Source organism: Epinephelus lanceolatus, chromosome 5 (genome assembly GCF_041903045.1).
Source record: "Epinephelus lanceolatus isolate andai-2023 chromosome 5, ASM4190304v1, whole genome shotgun sequence".
Classification (NCBI taxonomy): domain Eukaryota; kingdom Metazoa; phylum Chordata; class Actinopteri; order Perciformes; family Serranidae; genus Epinephelus; species Epinephelus lanceolatus.
The window spans coordinates 13,653,116-13,672,233 of NC_135738.1; the positions used below are offsets into that span (position 1 = coordinate 13,653,116).

Below are 19,118 nucleotides of genomic sequence, written 5' to 3' on the forward strand. Positions count from 1 at the left end.
CATAAAGTTGATTATTGTCCAGCTCTAATTTCAAGGTTTCAAGGTTCTCTGAGTTATTGGAAATTTAAAGGGTAACTTTTGTATCTCAAACTGGGCCCTATTTTACCATGTTTTGTCTATGTCTAAAGCCCCATTTCCACCAAATACTTTCAGTATGGTACCTTTGGAACCAACAGTAACCCTTCAGACATGGTACCTAGACCCTAGTGTTTCTACCACAAACAGTCCTCTTAAATGTGGGCGGGGTTGTTGTCACTCACTGCTCCATCCAGCACTCACTGTATTCCCTCATCAGCGGTGACACAGCAGGAAGTCTGTACCTTGTTTATCGTCCACAGAACGAGGCTGCACGCCGACTATTTCAGAACAAAATAAAACAGGCTCCAGTGAGAGTCTCTCTCCATGGGATATTTAGAAATAGCAGGTTTGTGCATTTAGTCCTTCTCAGGCAAGCTCAGGGGTTTAGTGTTGTCGTAGCCCACAGGAATGAGCTCCGCAGTGTTTTTTTTTTTTTTTCTCGAGTGAGGATTAGAATATATGCAGTTCACATAACCTGGGTGAAATTATATATAAAAATGCTTTAAGATCCACTCATTCCTAAAAGTGTCTGTCATATAAAAACTAAAGTAATGGTCAAAGTTGTCACAGTGAAATTTAAGGTGTGTTGATTGATTCACGTCGTCAACTCATGCATTGAGCAACACTACAAGTCAGTGTTCCACCTTAAAAACTGCTGGCAGTCGACCCAGTGAATTAAGTCATTTTTTTCTCAGTCTACAGCTGCTGCAGTCTGGTGGGTTTGGTGATGGTGAATTTGGGTCTGTTTCCGAGAAAAAAAAAGGTATCATACTCTCTAACAAAAAAAGTTAAAGAAGGAAAAAAAAAACACTTCTAGTGGGCATGAATTGGCAGTGAATGACTGCACTGGGTGGTTAACTGCAGACTGTTTTGGCGCCACCAGCTGCAGCCATGTTGCTCAATACTGGACCAATTTGTCACAGACAGACAAGACTTGAAAACAACATCTGATCTGATAAAAACAGAGGAAATAAAAGACAGTCTGAATGAACTTAAAACTCAAATTAAATCAGGAAAGGCTCTCTGATAAAAGTATGTTTTAAGAAGGGACTTAAAAGAGATCACTGACTCAGCCAACCTGATTTCTTAGAGCAGACTGATACTTGTTGAATATCGTTCGACTGGAATACTAAGGTAACAAATGGTACAGATGCAACACAAAACAATAAGGAGTTCAGACGGTGTAGTAACGGAACAAGGCTTTATTAAACCACTTTTACATACACATGTTCTCTGCAGTCCCAGGCTACAGCATCACCATATTCAAAAATGCTAAACCACGTCCTCATCTGGAGAAATACTCCAGGAAATGTTCTCACTATAGTTAAATAAAACAATTAAGGTGAAACATTGTGGCCTTCAGATTTGTGTGCATTTGAAGGAGTTAAATTATGTGTTAAGTCCTGGATGTACAGTATTAAAACTAAAAGGTGACATAAAACAAGACCAGTAACAAAGGTGTGTGTGATGGTTAAATCAAAAGTCAAAATTCAGTTGTTTGAAACTGCAGCCTCTACATGCTAACTACATTAAAACAGTTTGAAAAGATGGAAAAAATGGTTTGTTGACAAATATAACTAAAAGGTTTTACAATTATAGAGATACAGAAGGATGAATCTGAGGTAATGGTTCTTTAATCAAAAAGATGCTGTGATTTTAACTATCAACATCCTTCAGTCTCTTAATATTCTTCAGCTTCTCAACAATATTTAGCAACAACCAACAACTAAAGGTTTAGTGCATCTATAATAGGGACAAGCTTAGAGATCATCTGTCATCACTAACACGGTCATGACGTCGGTAAAAGCATCACCAGCGTTGGCTCGATTCATTGCAGTCATTCATTCAGGTCAAACTATTGAGAGAAATATTTACTCACTGGTAGGTTGGCAGGCAAAGAGAGCATTCATTCTCAAATATTTAATTCTAGATAACCTATAAAAATTGTTACAACAAGAAAATCCACGTCATGATTTATTGACGAACCCTGGTGTGAGCTGGAATATTACGCAGACGTTTGCACCATACTGAAATAATCTAGTTACGATATTGTACCGACATGATGGAAAGTGGTCACCATGGAGATTTCACTGTGACGACAAACCACTCACCTCATGATGTATTAATGTACAGTTAAAACCTTATGATGCGGTGCGGTTTCAGGGATCATTCCTCTTTAGCATGTAATGGCAAGTACTGATGAATCAGTACAAACAACAAAACATGCAAAGTCTGTAAAAAATTGGCGTCAAATACTCAAATACAGACACGTTTGTTGCTATAATACTAGAAAATTAAATGCAGCATTTTGTTGTACAACTGTACAAGATGTGGGTGTGTTAACGGGCTCGGGTCAAATTGTATGTAACAAGCAGCAGTAGTGCATTTTCAGTCGTATATAACTTTTTAATTAAAATGCATTCCTGATTCCCATGTAGTCGTGCTTAAAGGGATAGTTCGGATTTTTTTAAGTGGCATTGTATAAAGAACTTATCCATAGTCAGTGTGTTACCTACAGTAGATGTCGGTTGGTACGCCTCCATTTTGAAGAGGCAGGCAGGAGTACCTCATACAACCCCAATTCAAAAATCCAAATCATCCCTTTAATGGGACGGCAATAGTTAGTGGCCCCTTTTGTTTTGTTTTTTTTTGTTATTTTTCTGATTTTTCACTACCTTGAGAAGACGTTTCCAGACCGTAAACATGCGCTGGTAACAGTTAAAAGCAGTAATACTTCCCAGGGTTGACTTCACCGTGACAGTCGAGATAGAAGTCCCTCTCCAGTATAACTGCTCTAAATCAAACATGCACAGGCATCTCAGTATTACAATATATACTCTCAACTAATATTTTTTGTCCCAGAGGTGGATGTTTACTTTGTTTAAGCTGAACTAGAATGATGAAGCAGTTAACTGCACCAGTGACCCTGTGGAAAGGCTAACTGCTGCCTGTCTCATATGACAGATATGCTCAGTCCTCGACAAGGTGGTTCTGTAGTTGAGCAGTGATTGGTGGTGGGCTGCACCAGTGTAAACATATCCCCCACCCTGCTTCAGTGCTGTTTGAATGTATAATATCTTTATCTCAGATTGGAGGATAAAAACGTGCAGCTGTAAGTGTATTAGGAATAAAAAGGGCAACCATTAGAAATAACTATAATAATAATAATTATAAATTGTGCATTAACAATACCTTGAGGTCCATTTAGGGTTTTTCAGGCTTTTAAATGCACCACACTGTAATCACCAGTAGATGGAGTTTGCTCAGTGTTTTTTGTTTTGTTTTAAGAAATCAATCTCACCAAAAGGTTTATATTAACTGTTATAAGGATTTCTATCGCATTTCATGATCTTAATCAAGGGATAGTGTTTGCCGTGTTGTCATGGAGTTGTAGATTTAAAAATATCCATTCTTCTGAGCATTTAAAGCCCAGTTCAGACCAAAGATTTGTGATGAGATGAGTTGAAACAGGCAACTACTTGCAATGTGCTGGTCTGCAATGTTCCAAAAACCTGCCGGTTCGCACCAATGCAACTAGACGAGGCGGTGTATCATCACTATGCAACAACACTCTGTACTTCCATTCTGATTTCCAGCTTTTCAGGCTTATTTTGTGGCTGAATATAATTTGTAGCTTCTTAAAATATGAATGAGGATAGTGATGGTGAGATACTGGCTGCAGGTGCATTTGTAGTGGTGATGAAATGGCAAAAGACAGAAACAAAACCAGCATCAGATGGACTGTAACCATAGTCAATACGCCACCAACATCAATTCATCAGTCAGTGAGAATTTGTGTGTGTGTATGTGGAAACAGAGGGCGCAGTAGGGACGGAGCACCTGCTCACACTGCTGTGACTTTTCTCTGCAACATTCTAAAATGGTTTTGTCTTGTCGCGAATCTTTGGTCTGAGTTGGGCTTAAAGGACTTTAAACTCCAGAGCTGGTGGACCTTATAAGATTGTTTTCCCAACTGCTGTCTCCAAGGTCAAGAATAAATTCTCATGCAACATTTTAATCCCTCGATCTTCAGGAACCTGAGGATGGAGTGATGTGAGCACTGTCATGTGTCAGTGTTGTGGACTTGTTTTACTTTTTATTCTTGGCGTGTCTTCTGTCCAGCACCTATTATCAATTTGGGATGTGCACATCCTCTGATTTATAAGATGTGATTGCATCATTAAAGGTAAAAAAGACAGTTAAAACCAATTAAAATCCAGCAGCAGTGGATTACTGCTGGATTTTAAAGCTAAAGAGCACTGCTGGAGCAGTCCGCAGGTCGAGTTTGGGTCGGGGGGAGCAGCGGGCACAGACAGGCATCAGTAAACTGTGTCTGAAAGCTCCTTTAACGTACTACCTACTTCAAAAGTGCACAGCAATCATTGGGCTCAATCCTTAACGCAATGTCGACCTTTGTGAGTCGAACCAGAGGAAAACTAACACAAGTAGTATGAGCTTTCACACACAGCCTCACACTCACAGCTACAGGAGGCAGCAGGCTCGGAACATGCTCATCCCCGACTGGGAGGTGATGTGCAGGGAGACGCTCTCGTTGGCCGAGACGAACAGGACGGTGCCCCGCCTCAGTGTGACATCGGAGAGGGCGGCTGCAGAGGTTGCCGTGGCGTCACCTTCAATGACCAGGAGGATGCTGGCGCTGTCGACTGGAGCGACAGTGTACTGCTTCACTGAGGCTGGGACCTGCAGGATGGACGGCACAGAACGAGGTGAGAAAGTTTCTGTTTGCTCTTAACAAATTACCAGTGATTTAAAAAAAAAAGAAGAAAAAAAGATTTATTATATCCACCAGTCTGTATCTACCTTCTGTGCATATGCTCGACTGTAACAGACCATTTGATGATGTTCTCATCAGCACTGGTGCGTGTGTATTTAGTATGTTACGTAGGTTCATGTGGGACAGTTTTATATCTGAAATTTGCTGAAGATTGTTGAAACCACCTATATTGAGCATGAGTTCTGGGTCTCCAGAACTTTTGAAGCCATCCACAGCAGACGCAGGAAAAACCACAGGTGTAACAAATGACATAAATCACGAATGCTGCATTTTATTTATGTTTAGCAAGCCAAGATCCAGATGTCACGTAGGCTCTCTCTGCCATTATAAGTCAGACTGTGTGTTACAAAAGAGGTGTGTGGGAGGATATTTTGGCATGTCACAGTAGTTGCAAATAATTAAATCAATGATGGCATTTTAAGCTAAAACTTACTTTTTCTCCAAATTATAACCTTCCAGCTTTTTACTGTCAAGTCATACAACACTTTTAAAAGGTGTTTTTTCCCTTTTTTACCTCTTAGATGAGTATTACGTTGACACACCAGCCAAATTTGTAATTCATTAAATAATTAAACTTATAAATTACTTAATTTCTAAAAGTTCCTCTTCAGAAATCATGACCAAGTTACTCAAGATAATCCTCAGACCTTGTTGTGAGCTGTTTCTTGTAGGAACTATTATACCCCTTTTCCACTTTACCCTTTTTTCTTTTCTTTTTAGGCCGTGCCGAGTAAAGTAATGCCACGCCGATTTTTGTTCTCATTGTTAGTTTAGACTCGCCATGCCACGCCAAGCCACGCCAAGCCACGCCAAGCCACATCAGAGATGGACCTTGTCAGGAGTAGGTCCAAAAGCCGGGCCATCCGCACTCAAGCGTGTAGCAGTGTGGCGCGGACTGCAGCAAACCTCTGATGACCCCCCTGCTCCCCCTCAAACAGACTCCACTCACCTTTGTCTGCAGGTGACCAGAGACAAAGGTTTTTGTGTACTTTTGTAGCTTCTAACTGAATCTGTGGTTTGGAGTTTAGTTACCTCCAGCGTCCTTTTTTTACTTTAGATAACTGCTTTATTTTACCTTTAGCTTATACATAACAAAATAAGGGGGGACTTTTATTGTGAAGAATCTATAGGAAATGAAAAGTGTCATTACTAAATTAGCGGAACTTTGTTAGCAGCTTTTCTGAAATAAAGACAAGTCTAATAATACGGCAGGGAGGAAGAGTAAAAGCAGGAACAGCCACAGTGAGATGTTGCTGAAGAGCTGCAGACAACAGGCTCTTACTGCACCTCTGCAAACAGCTCACCTCCAACAGGTAAACTTCTTTTACCTGCCCTGCTGTGGAAAAAATAGTTTGCTACTCAGCTACCCCCACCGAATCATTGCGCAGAAGGAAGCATGCGACTACAACAGATGAGAGGCTTGTGTTTGTGACAGCCCGAGATGTAAGAGTTGATAGCGTCCTCATTAGACTAGCAGTAGATATGCGCTTTCTTTTGGGCAGTGATTTGACTGGCAGGTGTTGTTTGGTAGAAAGAAAATAGTTCCTACATGAAACTGCTCACAACAAGGTCTGTGGATTATCTTCAGTAACTGGGTCATGATTTCTGTAAAGAGACATTGCTGTTGAGGTTTTAAAATGAATTTGTTGGCGCTTTGAGCACCACAAGCCGAGTGCCATCTATTTCCATTATATCGGAGAGAAGGCAGACATCTCTACAGCTGATATCGACAACACTCTGCAACTCACACCAAAACAATCTAGACTGATAAATAGCACTACAGGTAAGGAAAAATATGTGTTTTTGAGTTTGGGGTGAACTGTCCCTTAAAAATAACATCCACTCCACAGTTAGTGAGGTTTACTTCCTCCATCACCATTCAGTTTTAATTTTTCCCTCCTGAAGGTTTATCATTTAGTTAGCTGAGGTTTCCTACCTGTATCCTCATCACAGTGAAGTCTGGCACTGGGGGGTCGTACAGGGACACACAAGGATCTGAAGCGTCCTGGACACATGGGAAGATTTTGGAGCTGGCGGGGGCTGGGCTGTAGTTCAGCATCTCGCACAGCGTGTTGACATCAATGTATTTTGGAGTCAGACCAGCTCTCACCGTGTTGTCTGAGCAGGCCATACACTCAATACAGTCTGGATGGACGGATGAATAGACAGAAAAGGAGAGCGAGTTTTAAATAAGCAAAGCGAGCAGTCGACTCTCCTTCAAATGGAAAAATCAATTCTCAAATACTCTTACAATTGTACGTACAGTCAGCCTGTGAGGTTAAATGCATTACAGAGCTATTTCTTCTTCACTTGCTTTATCTGCTTTCATAGTAAGTGATTTCCAAGAATGCCTTTTGAATCTGGTGTGAACTTGCACTCAACTGTGGGATGAATATGTGGGTGGACATAGCTAACATGTTCCTTCATTATCATGACACACACTTTATTTTGACGCAATCCTAAATACACCATCCTGCTGCAGGAAACTATGACAGGGGCATCAAATGCGTATTAATCTGCAACTGAAAATAGTCCCCATGAATGCTCTAGACTATTTACTCCTGTTACTGATCATTTAAAAAAGATGAAATTATATATTTGTGACCCACTGTTTCGGATTCATATCTTCAGAGGGATCCTGGGGGCTTGGAGCTGAGTGCCACAAACAAGGTAAAAAGTCAGAAAACATTAAGAGACTCATTAACACATTGTCAGTTTTTGGCTTTTTCATGGGATTGGTTGACAGAACAATACAGAATAATGCTGGCCTTATCCTTTAATACTCCTACAGCTTCTCTGTTATACAGGAGCACTGATGGGAGGCTGAAGTGTCAGCAATGTAGGAATTCATGACCCTGCTACTGTTGTACCCATTCAGCCTGGGTAAGATCTACAGCACTGAGGCTACATCCACACTAACACGTTTTCATTTTTGAAAGCGTAACTATTGCTGCATTGTCACCTAGTGTCCATGCCACTCTGGCGTTTTGGAGCCCATAAACTCAGAAGTTTGAAAATGCTGTTGACCCCGTCTGAATTTCAAAACGCCGGGGCTGTGTTTTGGTCTGGACAGTTGGAAGCGGAGACTTTTAAAAATGATGACGCAGACACCCTTGTTCGCTTCCCGATTGGGTCTTATCGTCACAACGTGTCAAGTCAAAACATTACAGAGTCTACATATATTTTGTGATGTCATCCTTAGGCCTCTATCAGACAGAGGTCGAGGCACACTGCCTGCCCCAGTCAGACAGAGCTCTTTTTGCAGCTTGCTCCTTCTTTTTTTTAATTGTTGCAAGGCAACCACCGAATCACCTGTCCATAGCTTAACCACTGTTTTGCTGTGAAGTAAACTCACAGATCTGTACCTTAAAATCTGCACTTGGGGACTGCACTTGGGAAAAACAGATCTGTGTGGTTACATGGGACTCCCAGAAAGAATACAAATCACTAGCTGATCCAGGAGCTTTGCCTGGATGATACTTGATTCAAGGCTTATTTTAAGATGAGTCGCGGACAGTTTGGCAATCTGCTGTGAATCGTAGGGCCTAATTAGTGTTGGTTAAATGTTATAAAGTAGGTGAGGCTCTCATTTGTTCTAATGTGTCTTGCAGCTTGCCTAGCAGGGTGATGATTAAAGTGAGCAACATTAGCTTAACGCTGTATGCTACCACTTGCTGTCATCACCACCACAGAAGGCCCGCCTCTCAATTCCTCCAATTGGACAATGGGAAAAAATGCCAATGACGTCAGGCACTTCTCTGCTCTGGGTTGAAATTTTTTCAGCTCGAGGTAAGGTGCTCCTGCAAAAATGTGAGGTGCATAGAGCAGAAAGAATTATCAATTCTTCTGGCAACAGATAATACCCCTGGTGACATTACCGCTCTAACATGTTGCCATATTTGTTTCGCAATGACTCCAAATCTGTGTTAAGCCATCTTGACCGCCTTATACTCATGTGATCCGATCAAAGAAATCTCTTTAACCATCTCCAGAGTATTTTACATAACTAAGTGACCAACCACAGAGTTAACCGTTTTAAAATACCATTTCAAATGAAAACTTTATTTACCTCCGTAAAGGTAAGCGTGGGGCTCGCTGGCTCCCAGGAACATGGCCTGGCCTGGCTCCAGGACTATTTGGTTGAGGAAGTAGATGGAGAAGCAGCCGATGTCTCCGGGATACTGGGAGTGGAGACGGAGCAACAGATCACCATTGCTGCTTGATGTGTCCTTCCCCGCTGCACCTGGAAGAGTCATAAACATCAGTAAACTGTGTTTCAAAACAGCAGAACAACTGACCTGTGCTGTGTTTAAGAGCCCTCTATTTATAGGATTAGATAAATGTCTGATATTGGCGCCTACCGGTGGTAGTATAAAAAAAAAGACACTGCTTATTTCCCTCTGTGACTCAGGCACGCTGGTATGAACGGACTAAAGCAGTATTTTACTGCTTTTACAAAATAGCAGCTGCAAGTTTTTTCTAAGCTTCAGTATGTACCACAACTTGGTGGATGTTTTTTTTTAACTGGTGAATATCTCTCTTTCTAACACACTTGCATAAGATACCAGATTGTTGACTATGATGAAATTGTTTTCACATATTGAGCAATCCTCTCATGGTCAAATAGACTGCATGCAACGGAGAAAAGAACTGACTAAAATGCTATCTCTACACCCTGGTAATGCTTAACGTCTAACCAACTACACTGACTAGTAATAAAAGCAGGTATTCTCCATTTGTTTTCAGCTGCTTGGGGCTCCATTAGCTCCATCCCTCAGCCTCCTCACCCTCTTCAGTGACTCTCTTGACCAGCATGTTGAGCTGATCTACGAACACCTTCTTCTCACAGTTCATCATCCTGGTGAAGCACTTCTTCAGCACCTGGCTCGTATGAGCTGCGTCTCCCACACTGCATCGCAGCTCCTCCGCTGCCTCATTTCCCACCAAAGCGTGGAACTCTGGGACAGCTGATGGATGCACACATACATGCAAAAGGTATGAATTTAGTTTAAGTGAAACATTCACCCTTCAGAGAACAGTACTAAACCTCCTCACCCATTATAGTGTAATGTACAGTATCTGTACAGGTTTGACAGCATAAAACATTTATTTCCCTGTTTCTCCAGTAACTGCCCAAGATCGATCCACAATCCTCTAATGACCCTGTGGGACTTTGGGACTCACATTTAAGGAACCCCAGGATCTCCTCCACTGGTCTGAAGCCACAGAGGCCCTGAAAGCGGGTGAGAGCGATGGCCATCTCTGGCTTGTGGTTGTTGTCTGGATAGTGCTCCGGAAACTGAGCATGGAGACGAGCAGCTAACTCCTAACCAAACCATAAAGACAGAAAGGGAAGAGGGTTACTAAAGAGAAGTGAGGATAGAGCATGAGTGTGTAGACTAAACTCAGTTCAGTTCATACACAAACCCAAGGATTATACAATTCGAACCTTCTAAATAAAAGAAATATATGAGCATGACTTTACATGACAACTAAAATAATTGTATTAACACTCCCCATCACACGGCACTCTTCTCTTAAAATAGGCAAAATGTCTTAAAAGAGTCCAACAATCAAAATCGATGCAGCAAAACCAGAAATATCATTTCTACTCCATGCATTTTTCTGAAAAACTTGTGCCTACATTACCTTTAATCCAAATTGGCCACTGATAATTTAGTGCAAGATCTGGGTGTGTTATACTAATAGTAGCAGCTAATGTTGCCTTGCTCCTCTAGCCTCAAGCAGAGATGACCCAAGAAGCGCGCCAAGCTTTGAGGACAATTTTCATAGTGGCTAAATAGTGGCACATGCTGCCATTGAGCCAAAAAGACTTTTCCCACAGACTTAACTGGGAAAGAGGTGTCTGTAAATCAGTGGATACATTTTTTTTTTTTTTGAGCGAAATCGTTTCACTTTCAGGATTTAATCAATTTGGTCCAATGACATTTGGAAAGTCTAGAAGAGCCACAAAATAAATCAAACTATCCCCATTCAAGTTAACAGAACGCTAAAACAGAAGAAGTTGGCTCGGTTGGTGGAAGTCTTTAATGTGCTTGGTCTATTGGCCTAATGATGTGCCCATCATCCAGGTAACATCACTGCATGCTTTATTCCAGAGCTGGTTGGCCATCTTTGACCTTTTGTAGGCTCAGTCACTGATATTTGTTCATTTATAAAGCCATACTGGGTAAACACCCTTCGTACATTTGTACTTTGATTGAACAGAGATCTGACTGTAGCTATAGAGTGAAATCTCTAGACTCAGTTTTGTTGTCTGTTCCTAGTGCTCAGACTGAGCTGGGACAGAAAGCGTTTATGTGCTCTGCTCCTCTCACTTGGAATAACCTTCAAAAAGATTTGAAACTACATGGATTGTTCTCTGTCTGATTTTAAAGCTACAGTACAAGGATGAACAAATCGGTTGGTTCTTGTCATTATGCGTAGGTGTTCTAAGGTGCATTCTCAGCTGCAGTCAAAGCAAACATTAAGCTGTTTCAATCCAGGCTAAATGATTTCCCAATTCAGACTGAGTCATTTTATGCAGAATCTGAACACTGTGTAGGTGTGTGTTTGTGTACTCACTCTGTTAGGGTGGGCCTGTATGGACAGGGCAGTATTGACAGAGAGGACTTTGAAGAGGAAGGGCAGCTGTCCCTGGAAGGTGTCTTTGACCTTGGAACCCAGGCAGGCAGGAAAGTGGGCGATCCACTGGCCCAGAGTCGTCTGTGCGATCCTATTGTCTTTAATCTGGGCATCGCCTTTTGGGTGGGCACCCATCCACAGCTTGAAGAGATCACAGAGATTCATACATTATGTCCAATATTAGAATTTCATAACACTCATGATGGCAATAGTGGGCTGAGGTAGACTAAAGGTTGCAGAAGTGGGTTTGTGACTGAAAGGTTTATTGGTCATAATGCTGATCTAACTGGAAAAATAAAAGTGGGAAAGAGTGTGTAATGATGAGTGCTGAATCCCAATTAAAAATATAACTACTCTCAGACCAAATACAACTTAAAAAATACAGACTTGGCAGTTCTTTGCCTCCCTCCTTTGTCCTCTCTTAACAAGCATCCTGAGGGAGTCCTAGTTGTGCCCAGGCCCTCTCAGAAAAAGGGCTGGTATCATACATTTACATTAAAAGGTCCAGTGTGTAAGAATTAAGGGGATTTAGTGGCATTTCGTGGTGAGGATACAGTTTGTAATCAGCTGAAACTTCTCCCCATTAGAATTCCTTCAGTGTTCATCATTCAGGAGGTTTTTATCAGGGGGCCAATTATCTGCAGAGGTCTCTTCCTCTCTAAAACAAATGGATCAGGTGATTTAAACCAGGGAAACCAGTAAATTAAAAATGTTTTTATTGTCTGTACCGAGGGTACGCACAATGTTTGGCAAGCAGGTCAGGGTGTGTTTTAGCTGGTCTTTGTGGTCGTGTGTAGTTGCCCTGCAATTTTATGGTTCACTTCTAGTATATATTAACACACATTTTGGCTTTTCTTTGTAGTAATCTTATCTTATATTTTATATTGCTTGTTTTAGAGCTGTATATTTTTTATTCTGTAATTTTGTTCTGTGTTGTCTGTAACTTATGTTGCTGCCTGTCTTGGCCAGGACACTCTTGAAAAGGAGATTTTTAATCTAAGAAGGTTTTTCTGGTTAAATAAAGGTTAAAAAAGAATTCATTTAAAAACACTGAATAAAGCAGATTTACGTTAGAAATCAGTGTTTCTCTGACGCTATTGAGCTCGTCCAAAATAGGCCGCGAACCCGGCACCTGCTAACTTGTGTTCACCTTTTTCTCTGATAATTTAAGATCCAGAAATTCAGGAGGTTTTACCAGGAGTCAAATTATTCGTAGAGGTCTCTTTCTCTCCAAAATAAATGGATCTAGTAATTTCACCGGTAAAAACACTGAATGAAGCAGTTTCACATTAAAAAAAATAGTGTTTTTCTGATGCTGCTAATCACAGAGGGGCTGCTAACTATGGTGATGGATGTGAATGTGTTCGTTTATCCATTCTGAGCTACTGTAAAATCATGGTGATGCAACACGGTGGACTCTACAGACAAAGCACCTCACCTTATGTAGATATACACGGCTCATTCTAGCATAACAAAGACACAAATTTATCACCCTAAATCCTCAATGCTGGACCTTTAAATCAAGTTATCTAATGCTGTAATCCAGTGTGATTTCTACTCAGTGAGAAGAGAGAAGAATCCAAACCATCTCACTGGGTGTAAATCACTCTGGATAAGAGGGTTACGCTAATGCCTTACATGTAAATGAAGGATACTGTCTCAAGGACACACACTTGTTGGTGGACAAACAAGGACTGCACCAGTGAGGCTCAAATTTGTAGCCTTTTTGGTACAGGGTGGTCTCTTTAACCAAAGTCCTGGGTCAGACCTGAGCAGTCTCAGCAATCTTACAACACCATATTGTCATTTTTTGCTTTGTTTTATAATCGCACAGATAACTTTCAGTGCTTTCAGTCTTGTTTCATTGTGTTAACATAAAGCTGCTTTTGAGTAAATCCTGTTACGTTGCAAAACATACATACTGTGTGAACTTGTCGTCACTGCTAGATTATGTCTACTTACGCTCAGGCAAAACTAAAATCTACTCAATAAAAACACTAGATTATTAGGACATATATCTCATAGTCTACCAGAACAATAAGTCACATACTGTACTGTAGGATTAAATATCCAAACCACCCTCTGACTATATGAGCATGAACCATGGCATGTGACATTAAAGTGGCCTGTGGAATGTGAAAATGTCAACACTACTATAACCTGAACTAATGACCTTTATGAAAAAACCCTGCAGAGCTGCTGTGGCTAAATAAAGACTTCTGAAAGATATGGAGAGAACAGGGCTCCCTGGCAAGATACCAAGCAGCAGCACCACATTTTAAACCCTGGAAATGATACCAGTTTCACACTGCTTTGTCAAACCAAGGAGTGATGTATTTTGTAGTGAGTGTGAGCACTGCAGAGCAACAATTCAGAATCTTAAAGATCCTATAATGCTGACAATAAGTGCCACCGTCTGCTGCTACATGAGTGTAGTTATCCTGTTTAATGGGGAGCCTAAAATTTAATATCAAAGTTTTTAAGTTATATGTCAGAAAAACTGGAAGGAAAAGCATTTTTTTAACTCTGTATCAATGTTTAAAAATTTACATTAACTGATTTTGAACTGAACTGCTGCTCACAGATCAAAAAAGTTCAGCTCAGATGTCTAAGTTTTGTTGTATAATTGCCTAGAGTTGGTTCATGTTCTCACGGCAGCATTTACAAGCGGACCAGATCAAATGCCTTGTGTGAGAAAGCTGCTCGATTGGTCAGAATTTCCATGTGGGAAAAATCCAGGAAGTAAAGAAGAGTACGCTTGCAAGATAAATGTGACAGTTTCTAATGTCACAATGGAGGGACAACTATGCAGGTTGATTTTAGCGCTGCTCATCGTGGACTATATTGCTGTCATTGTTCATTTTAGTCAAACCATACAGTTTGAAAACGAGGCGCGGCTCCAACTAGAAAACAATGTTTTGATGCATTGGATGTGCTGAATGTGCATATTAAGGCAGTACAGGAGGAGGTGCACATTAATAATCCTCCAGGACTGTAACATGCTCATGTTTAACCCAAACAATGTGTCATGTGACTGCAGTTGGTTCAGATCGAAGTCAGAACACGTTCTCACAGTCTCGTTTTGTTGTGTACCCGAGTTCGATTGCTGTGTCCACACCTGCCCAAATGAACTACACTTAGGGGGCAAACAAACTTGAGTTCATTTATACCGAACCAAACAGGGCCGGTGTGAATGCAACCTTCAAGGAAAAGTCACCAGGTCGTAGATGTATGACGCACATTTTAGTCAAAGAAATCTTAAAACCTTTTTTTAATCCGTGTACAGGCTACACATTTTTAAAATCAGAGAATGTACAATCACTAGTCCTAGAAGAATGATGTATGAAAAATAAAAATGTTAAAAAAATAACAGTCATTTATTTCCTTATCTGACAAACCCATAAGGAGCCACTGTGGCTCCGGAGCTGCAGGTTGCCTACCCCTGCTCTACACCAGTGGTTCTCAAATGGTGTGCTGTGATGCCAGTCCAGGTGTGCCGTGGGATTCTGTGATAACCACACATTTTTATTGCAATATTCAACTGGGCCTGTACAAAAAGTTATAAATGAATTCTTTATTGATTGTATCAGTATGCTGTGCACACCCATTTCCTGAAAAGAGGCAAACTCTACCTAAAAAATGTAATTTAATTGAAAAAACCTTCCCAGGAAATTTGTCGCCATTAAAGCGTGGAAATTCTAAGTATGTGACACATCAAAAGCCCTGACTGGCAGCCAGTGTGAGGGATGATAACATTTAAAAGGAGAAAGCCGTGAGCGAGACATTGGATCGCTTTATTGCACGGAGCAAATCACAACAAAGCACCAGTGAAGATAGCCTATCACATAAAGAAAGGAGAAAAGTAGACAGTATCACATAAGCTACCTGTCTCATTTTTTGTTCTTTTTATTGTCTTATATCGTGATAACACACATTACAGAACAGATGTAAATACAGGTGTGCCTTGAGATTTTGGGCTTGACCTTTGGGGTGCCATGGGCATAAAAAGTTTGAATACACTGCTCTAGACACTAGTGTTGCACGGTATACCGGTACTAAAATAGTACTGCGGTACTAGAGTATTCCAAACGGTACTATACTGCATTTGGAAAATACCGGTACTTTTTAAATTGATTCAATTCATTAATTTATTTAATTCATTTATGCACACAAACGCCTTCCTTGTTCCTACTGGTGTGTATGACAACGCCTGTATCAACATTTGCGGCTGGCACACGTGAAAAAAGGCAAGAGAAAGTCTGCCTCGCAAAGGGAGACATCACGAGACAATACCAACTTGGTGAAACATTTGAGCAACCAAACCATGATGACCGTACCGAGGTACTTACCGAACCATGATTTTTTTTTGGTACCGTTACACCTCTACTATTTATTGTTCTAAAGGTTTGTATCCAAAAGGACTTTTCCTTAGGGAAAGTACCGAAAAGTATCTAAATTCATATTGGTATCGGTACCGAAACAAAGATTTTGGTATCGTGACAACACTACTAGACACTCAGCGGGACATTCTTTCCATTGAGTGCTTGCATTATTAACTAATGTTAAATAACAGGTAAAATCATTCTATTACAACCTGGAATTTGTAATTAAAAACACGTATTTTAACAGTAACCTCCAACAGATACAATACACCCCCATCGCAAGTGTCTCGCTCAAAGACCAGTGTATTTATAATAACCTTACCTCTGCGTAGGGCTTGCCATCCTCAACAACAGCCAGTGGGTCTCCACCAACCACGAGTTTGGCCACCTCGCTGTCCAGCCCGACCTTTCCCCACGCATAATGCTGCACGGCACAGGTCAGGGGAAACACTGAGGAGGGACCACATTCAATGTGTGAATTCTTTAAACAAAAAGTGAATACAGAGCTAAATCCAGTATATTCCAAGCTATTTAGACCCGTGCAAAAAACACAACTGCCTTTTGTTAACCTTCCTGCGAGTACTCTGTCTGAGCCTGTGTCTCCCACTGATTGGCTCCCTGTTACAAACTGTTACCCCATATTGGTAACAAAAAGAGAAAAGCAGAAAGTCGCTTTAATCAATGATAAACCGGTTTGTTAACAACATCAGCAGCATTGCAATTTAAAAAGGCGTGGCATATTTTGACAGGGAGACATAATCCCACACAGCCTGCCCAAACATCCTCTATAGACTCATTATAACCCAGGAGAAACGGGGGGGCACATTCCGCTGGGGATACATTATTTGGCGGAACACCGGGCAGCTGACGATGCAGCGTTCATTGACAGAAACACACAGTAAGCAGGTTTACATTCGCCCGTCGGTTTCAAACACACACTCTTCGTATGGCTGCAGGGATGTTATATGTGGTTAAAGGCCTGGCGACGTGTTATTTTGGCTGTAGCGCTAACAGAGCAGCTCTAAACACTGTCCGCCTGCCGTTAAACAAACAAAACACCGGCTGAAATATTGATGTGGAGCCTCAACAATGAGCTTTTATCGCTCAGTCTGTCGCGTTAATAATCTCTATGAGGTGTCGTGTGACGTGAATAAACCGCTGTGACATTAGCTAGCTGAATGTTTAACGACGAAACAGATAATTTTGAGGCAGTTCTGAAGGAGAAGAGCTCACTCACCTCTCACTTCCTCCATGGCTGCAACGTCGGCTGGCTGTCAGACCGTTGGTGTCTGGTGACGTCACGACTCGACCCGCGACTTCATGGAGGGTTTTTTTTTTTTTCAGTTTGATCAGAGCTGCTTACGTCACTATAAACCCAATAATAAAATCAATTTAATTAATAATGTTTCTTGTGTTATTACAGTCCTTAAAGCTGTACAGAAGCTTGATTTACTGGTGTATATGTGATCCACTGAAAATAAAAAAAATAAAAATTATTATTTATTATTTTTATTTAAGTTTTTCTTGATTTTGGACCAGTCCAAGACCGCCAAAAATCAATACAGATAACAAAATTATATTTGAATAAATACACACATTAAAATTAATAGTGATGATAATTAAAAAAAAAAAGAAAAATGTTTTAAGAATTATTTTGTAAACTCTGCACTGTTTTTATATATTTTTTTTATCTGTTTATTTACAGGTATTATATCTTTATTTTATTATATTATATATAATTAATCATATGCCCAGTGCCAGCCCTAGCACATTTGTTGCCCTGATTCCCTCCCACCAAAAGATGTCACTTCCTGCAGCTAAACAGTCAAAGTACTGCATGTGAATTACCAAAATGCATATATGTGTTAATTTTCTTTCTGTAACATGTGTTATAATCATATAAATCAATAACTGATTTAAAAAATTACAAATGAACTTTCTCAGAAGAATAAACAATAAAATAAAAATGTCATTGTAAAATATACAAAGTAATATAGTGGGTCGGCATAGCTAAACTATTGTTCATTTTGTGATGAAAGCACCAAATTTGGTACACTCATTGCTGAATATATGTTGAATGAATGGCATCGCAAATTTTAATTCTGAGGACTGTGGCAGCCAGTGGTTATATCATATTCTAACTGAACTAGGGATGCACTGATTTTTGAAATAGCTGATACCGATATTCGATTTAATTGTTAATCTTTCATGTCTAATTACTTGCAAAAGTCCTTACAGCTGTACAGAGTACTAGATTTATTGGTGTATATGTGACCCATTGAAAATAAAAAGTATAATGTTTGAAACATATTTTAAGTATTATTTTCTATGCACCGTTTTTATTTTATTTTGTGTATTTTTTATTGGTTTATTCACGGGTATTATATCTTTACTTTATTATATCCTCCTGAGAACCAGTGTCCTCATATGAAGATATCACATTTTGGGTTTACTTGACCTTGACCTTATTCTACCTCACTTAGACCTGTTGTCCTTCTTCATGGACACATTTTGTCTAGTGGTAGTAAGAGCACAATACGCCAATCCATGTAAAAACAACATGGCAGCTATCCCTGCCAAGTCAGCCTGCAGCTGAACCCGACATAAAAGTAGACAGGGCCAAAAACCTGATCACATTTTATATTTGAAACTTATTTATTTATGATTGATAATATTTGTAGTTGCAATCGTACACACAGTATTGTCGAGCCTCTATCTGCCAGTGTGCATGGTGTCTGTAAAATACAGTATAATTTGTTGTTATTCAAACCCGGCTGGAGCAAACCCTGCTGTGAAGTAATGGTTTTCTGACATGTTCAACTGGAACATGGTCAACGTGTGTGTGAGTTCATTCCCAGCTCTAGCTTTCAACTTTCAAGGTAAATGGAACACAGCATTTGGCCTGACCGTTCCTGCTTGTGACATGCCCTCAACTTCCAAACTCCATGCACCCAGGCTGGTTTAAAAGGCAGGTTTTCTATCAGATAATACCTGGATAATACTCATAACTGCTGTTTTAATGAGCTGAGTAGTGCTGTTCATGATATTCAAAATGGCCTTTATGTATAAAACAGGTCGAGTGGCCCTTTAATTTTGTGGTTAATCTTTTTTCCCCCCTCCAAATAAACATCCAATGGTTAATGTAGAAATTTTTAACCATCACCTTCAATAAAATACCAGTTCCTACTGTTGCTTAGCAACCACATTATGGAGCCACT

The 19,118-nt window shown here is 40.4% G+C and overlaps 1 protein-coding gene across 1 annotated transcript; it reads right to left on the bottom strand.

The window, feature by feature from the left end:
- Positions 1-2,710: 2,710 nt before the first annotated feature.
- Positions 2,711-17,234, bottom strand: mpi (mannose phosphate isomerase). Its single transcript, XM_033635595.2, has 8 exons — positions 17,138-17,234; positions 16,223-16,350; positions 11,459-11,659; positions 10,058-10,199; positions 9,661-9,840; positions 8,943-9,116; positions 6,810-7,018; positions 2,711-4,779 (listed from the first exon to the last, which is right to left on the bottom strand). Exons 1-8 carry the CDS (start codon positions 17,151-17,153, stop codon positions 4,561-4,563), a joined length of 1,269 nt encoding a protein of 422 aa, XP_033491486.1. The 5' UTR covers positions 17,154-17,234; the 3' UTR covers positions 2,711-4,560.
- Positions 17,235-19,118: the final 1,884 nt, after the last annotated feature.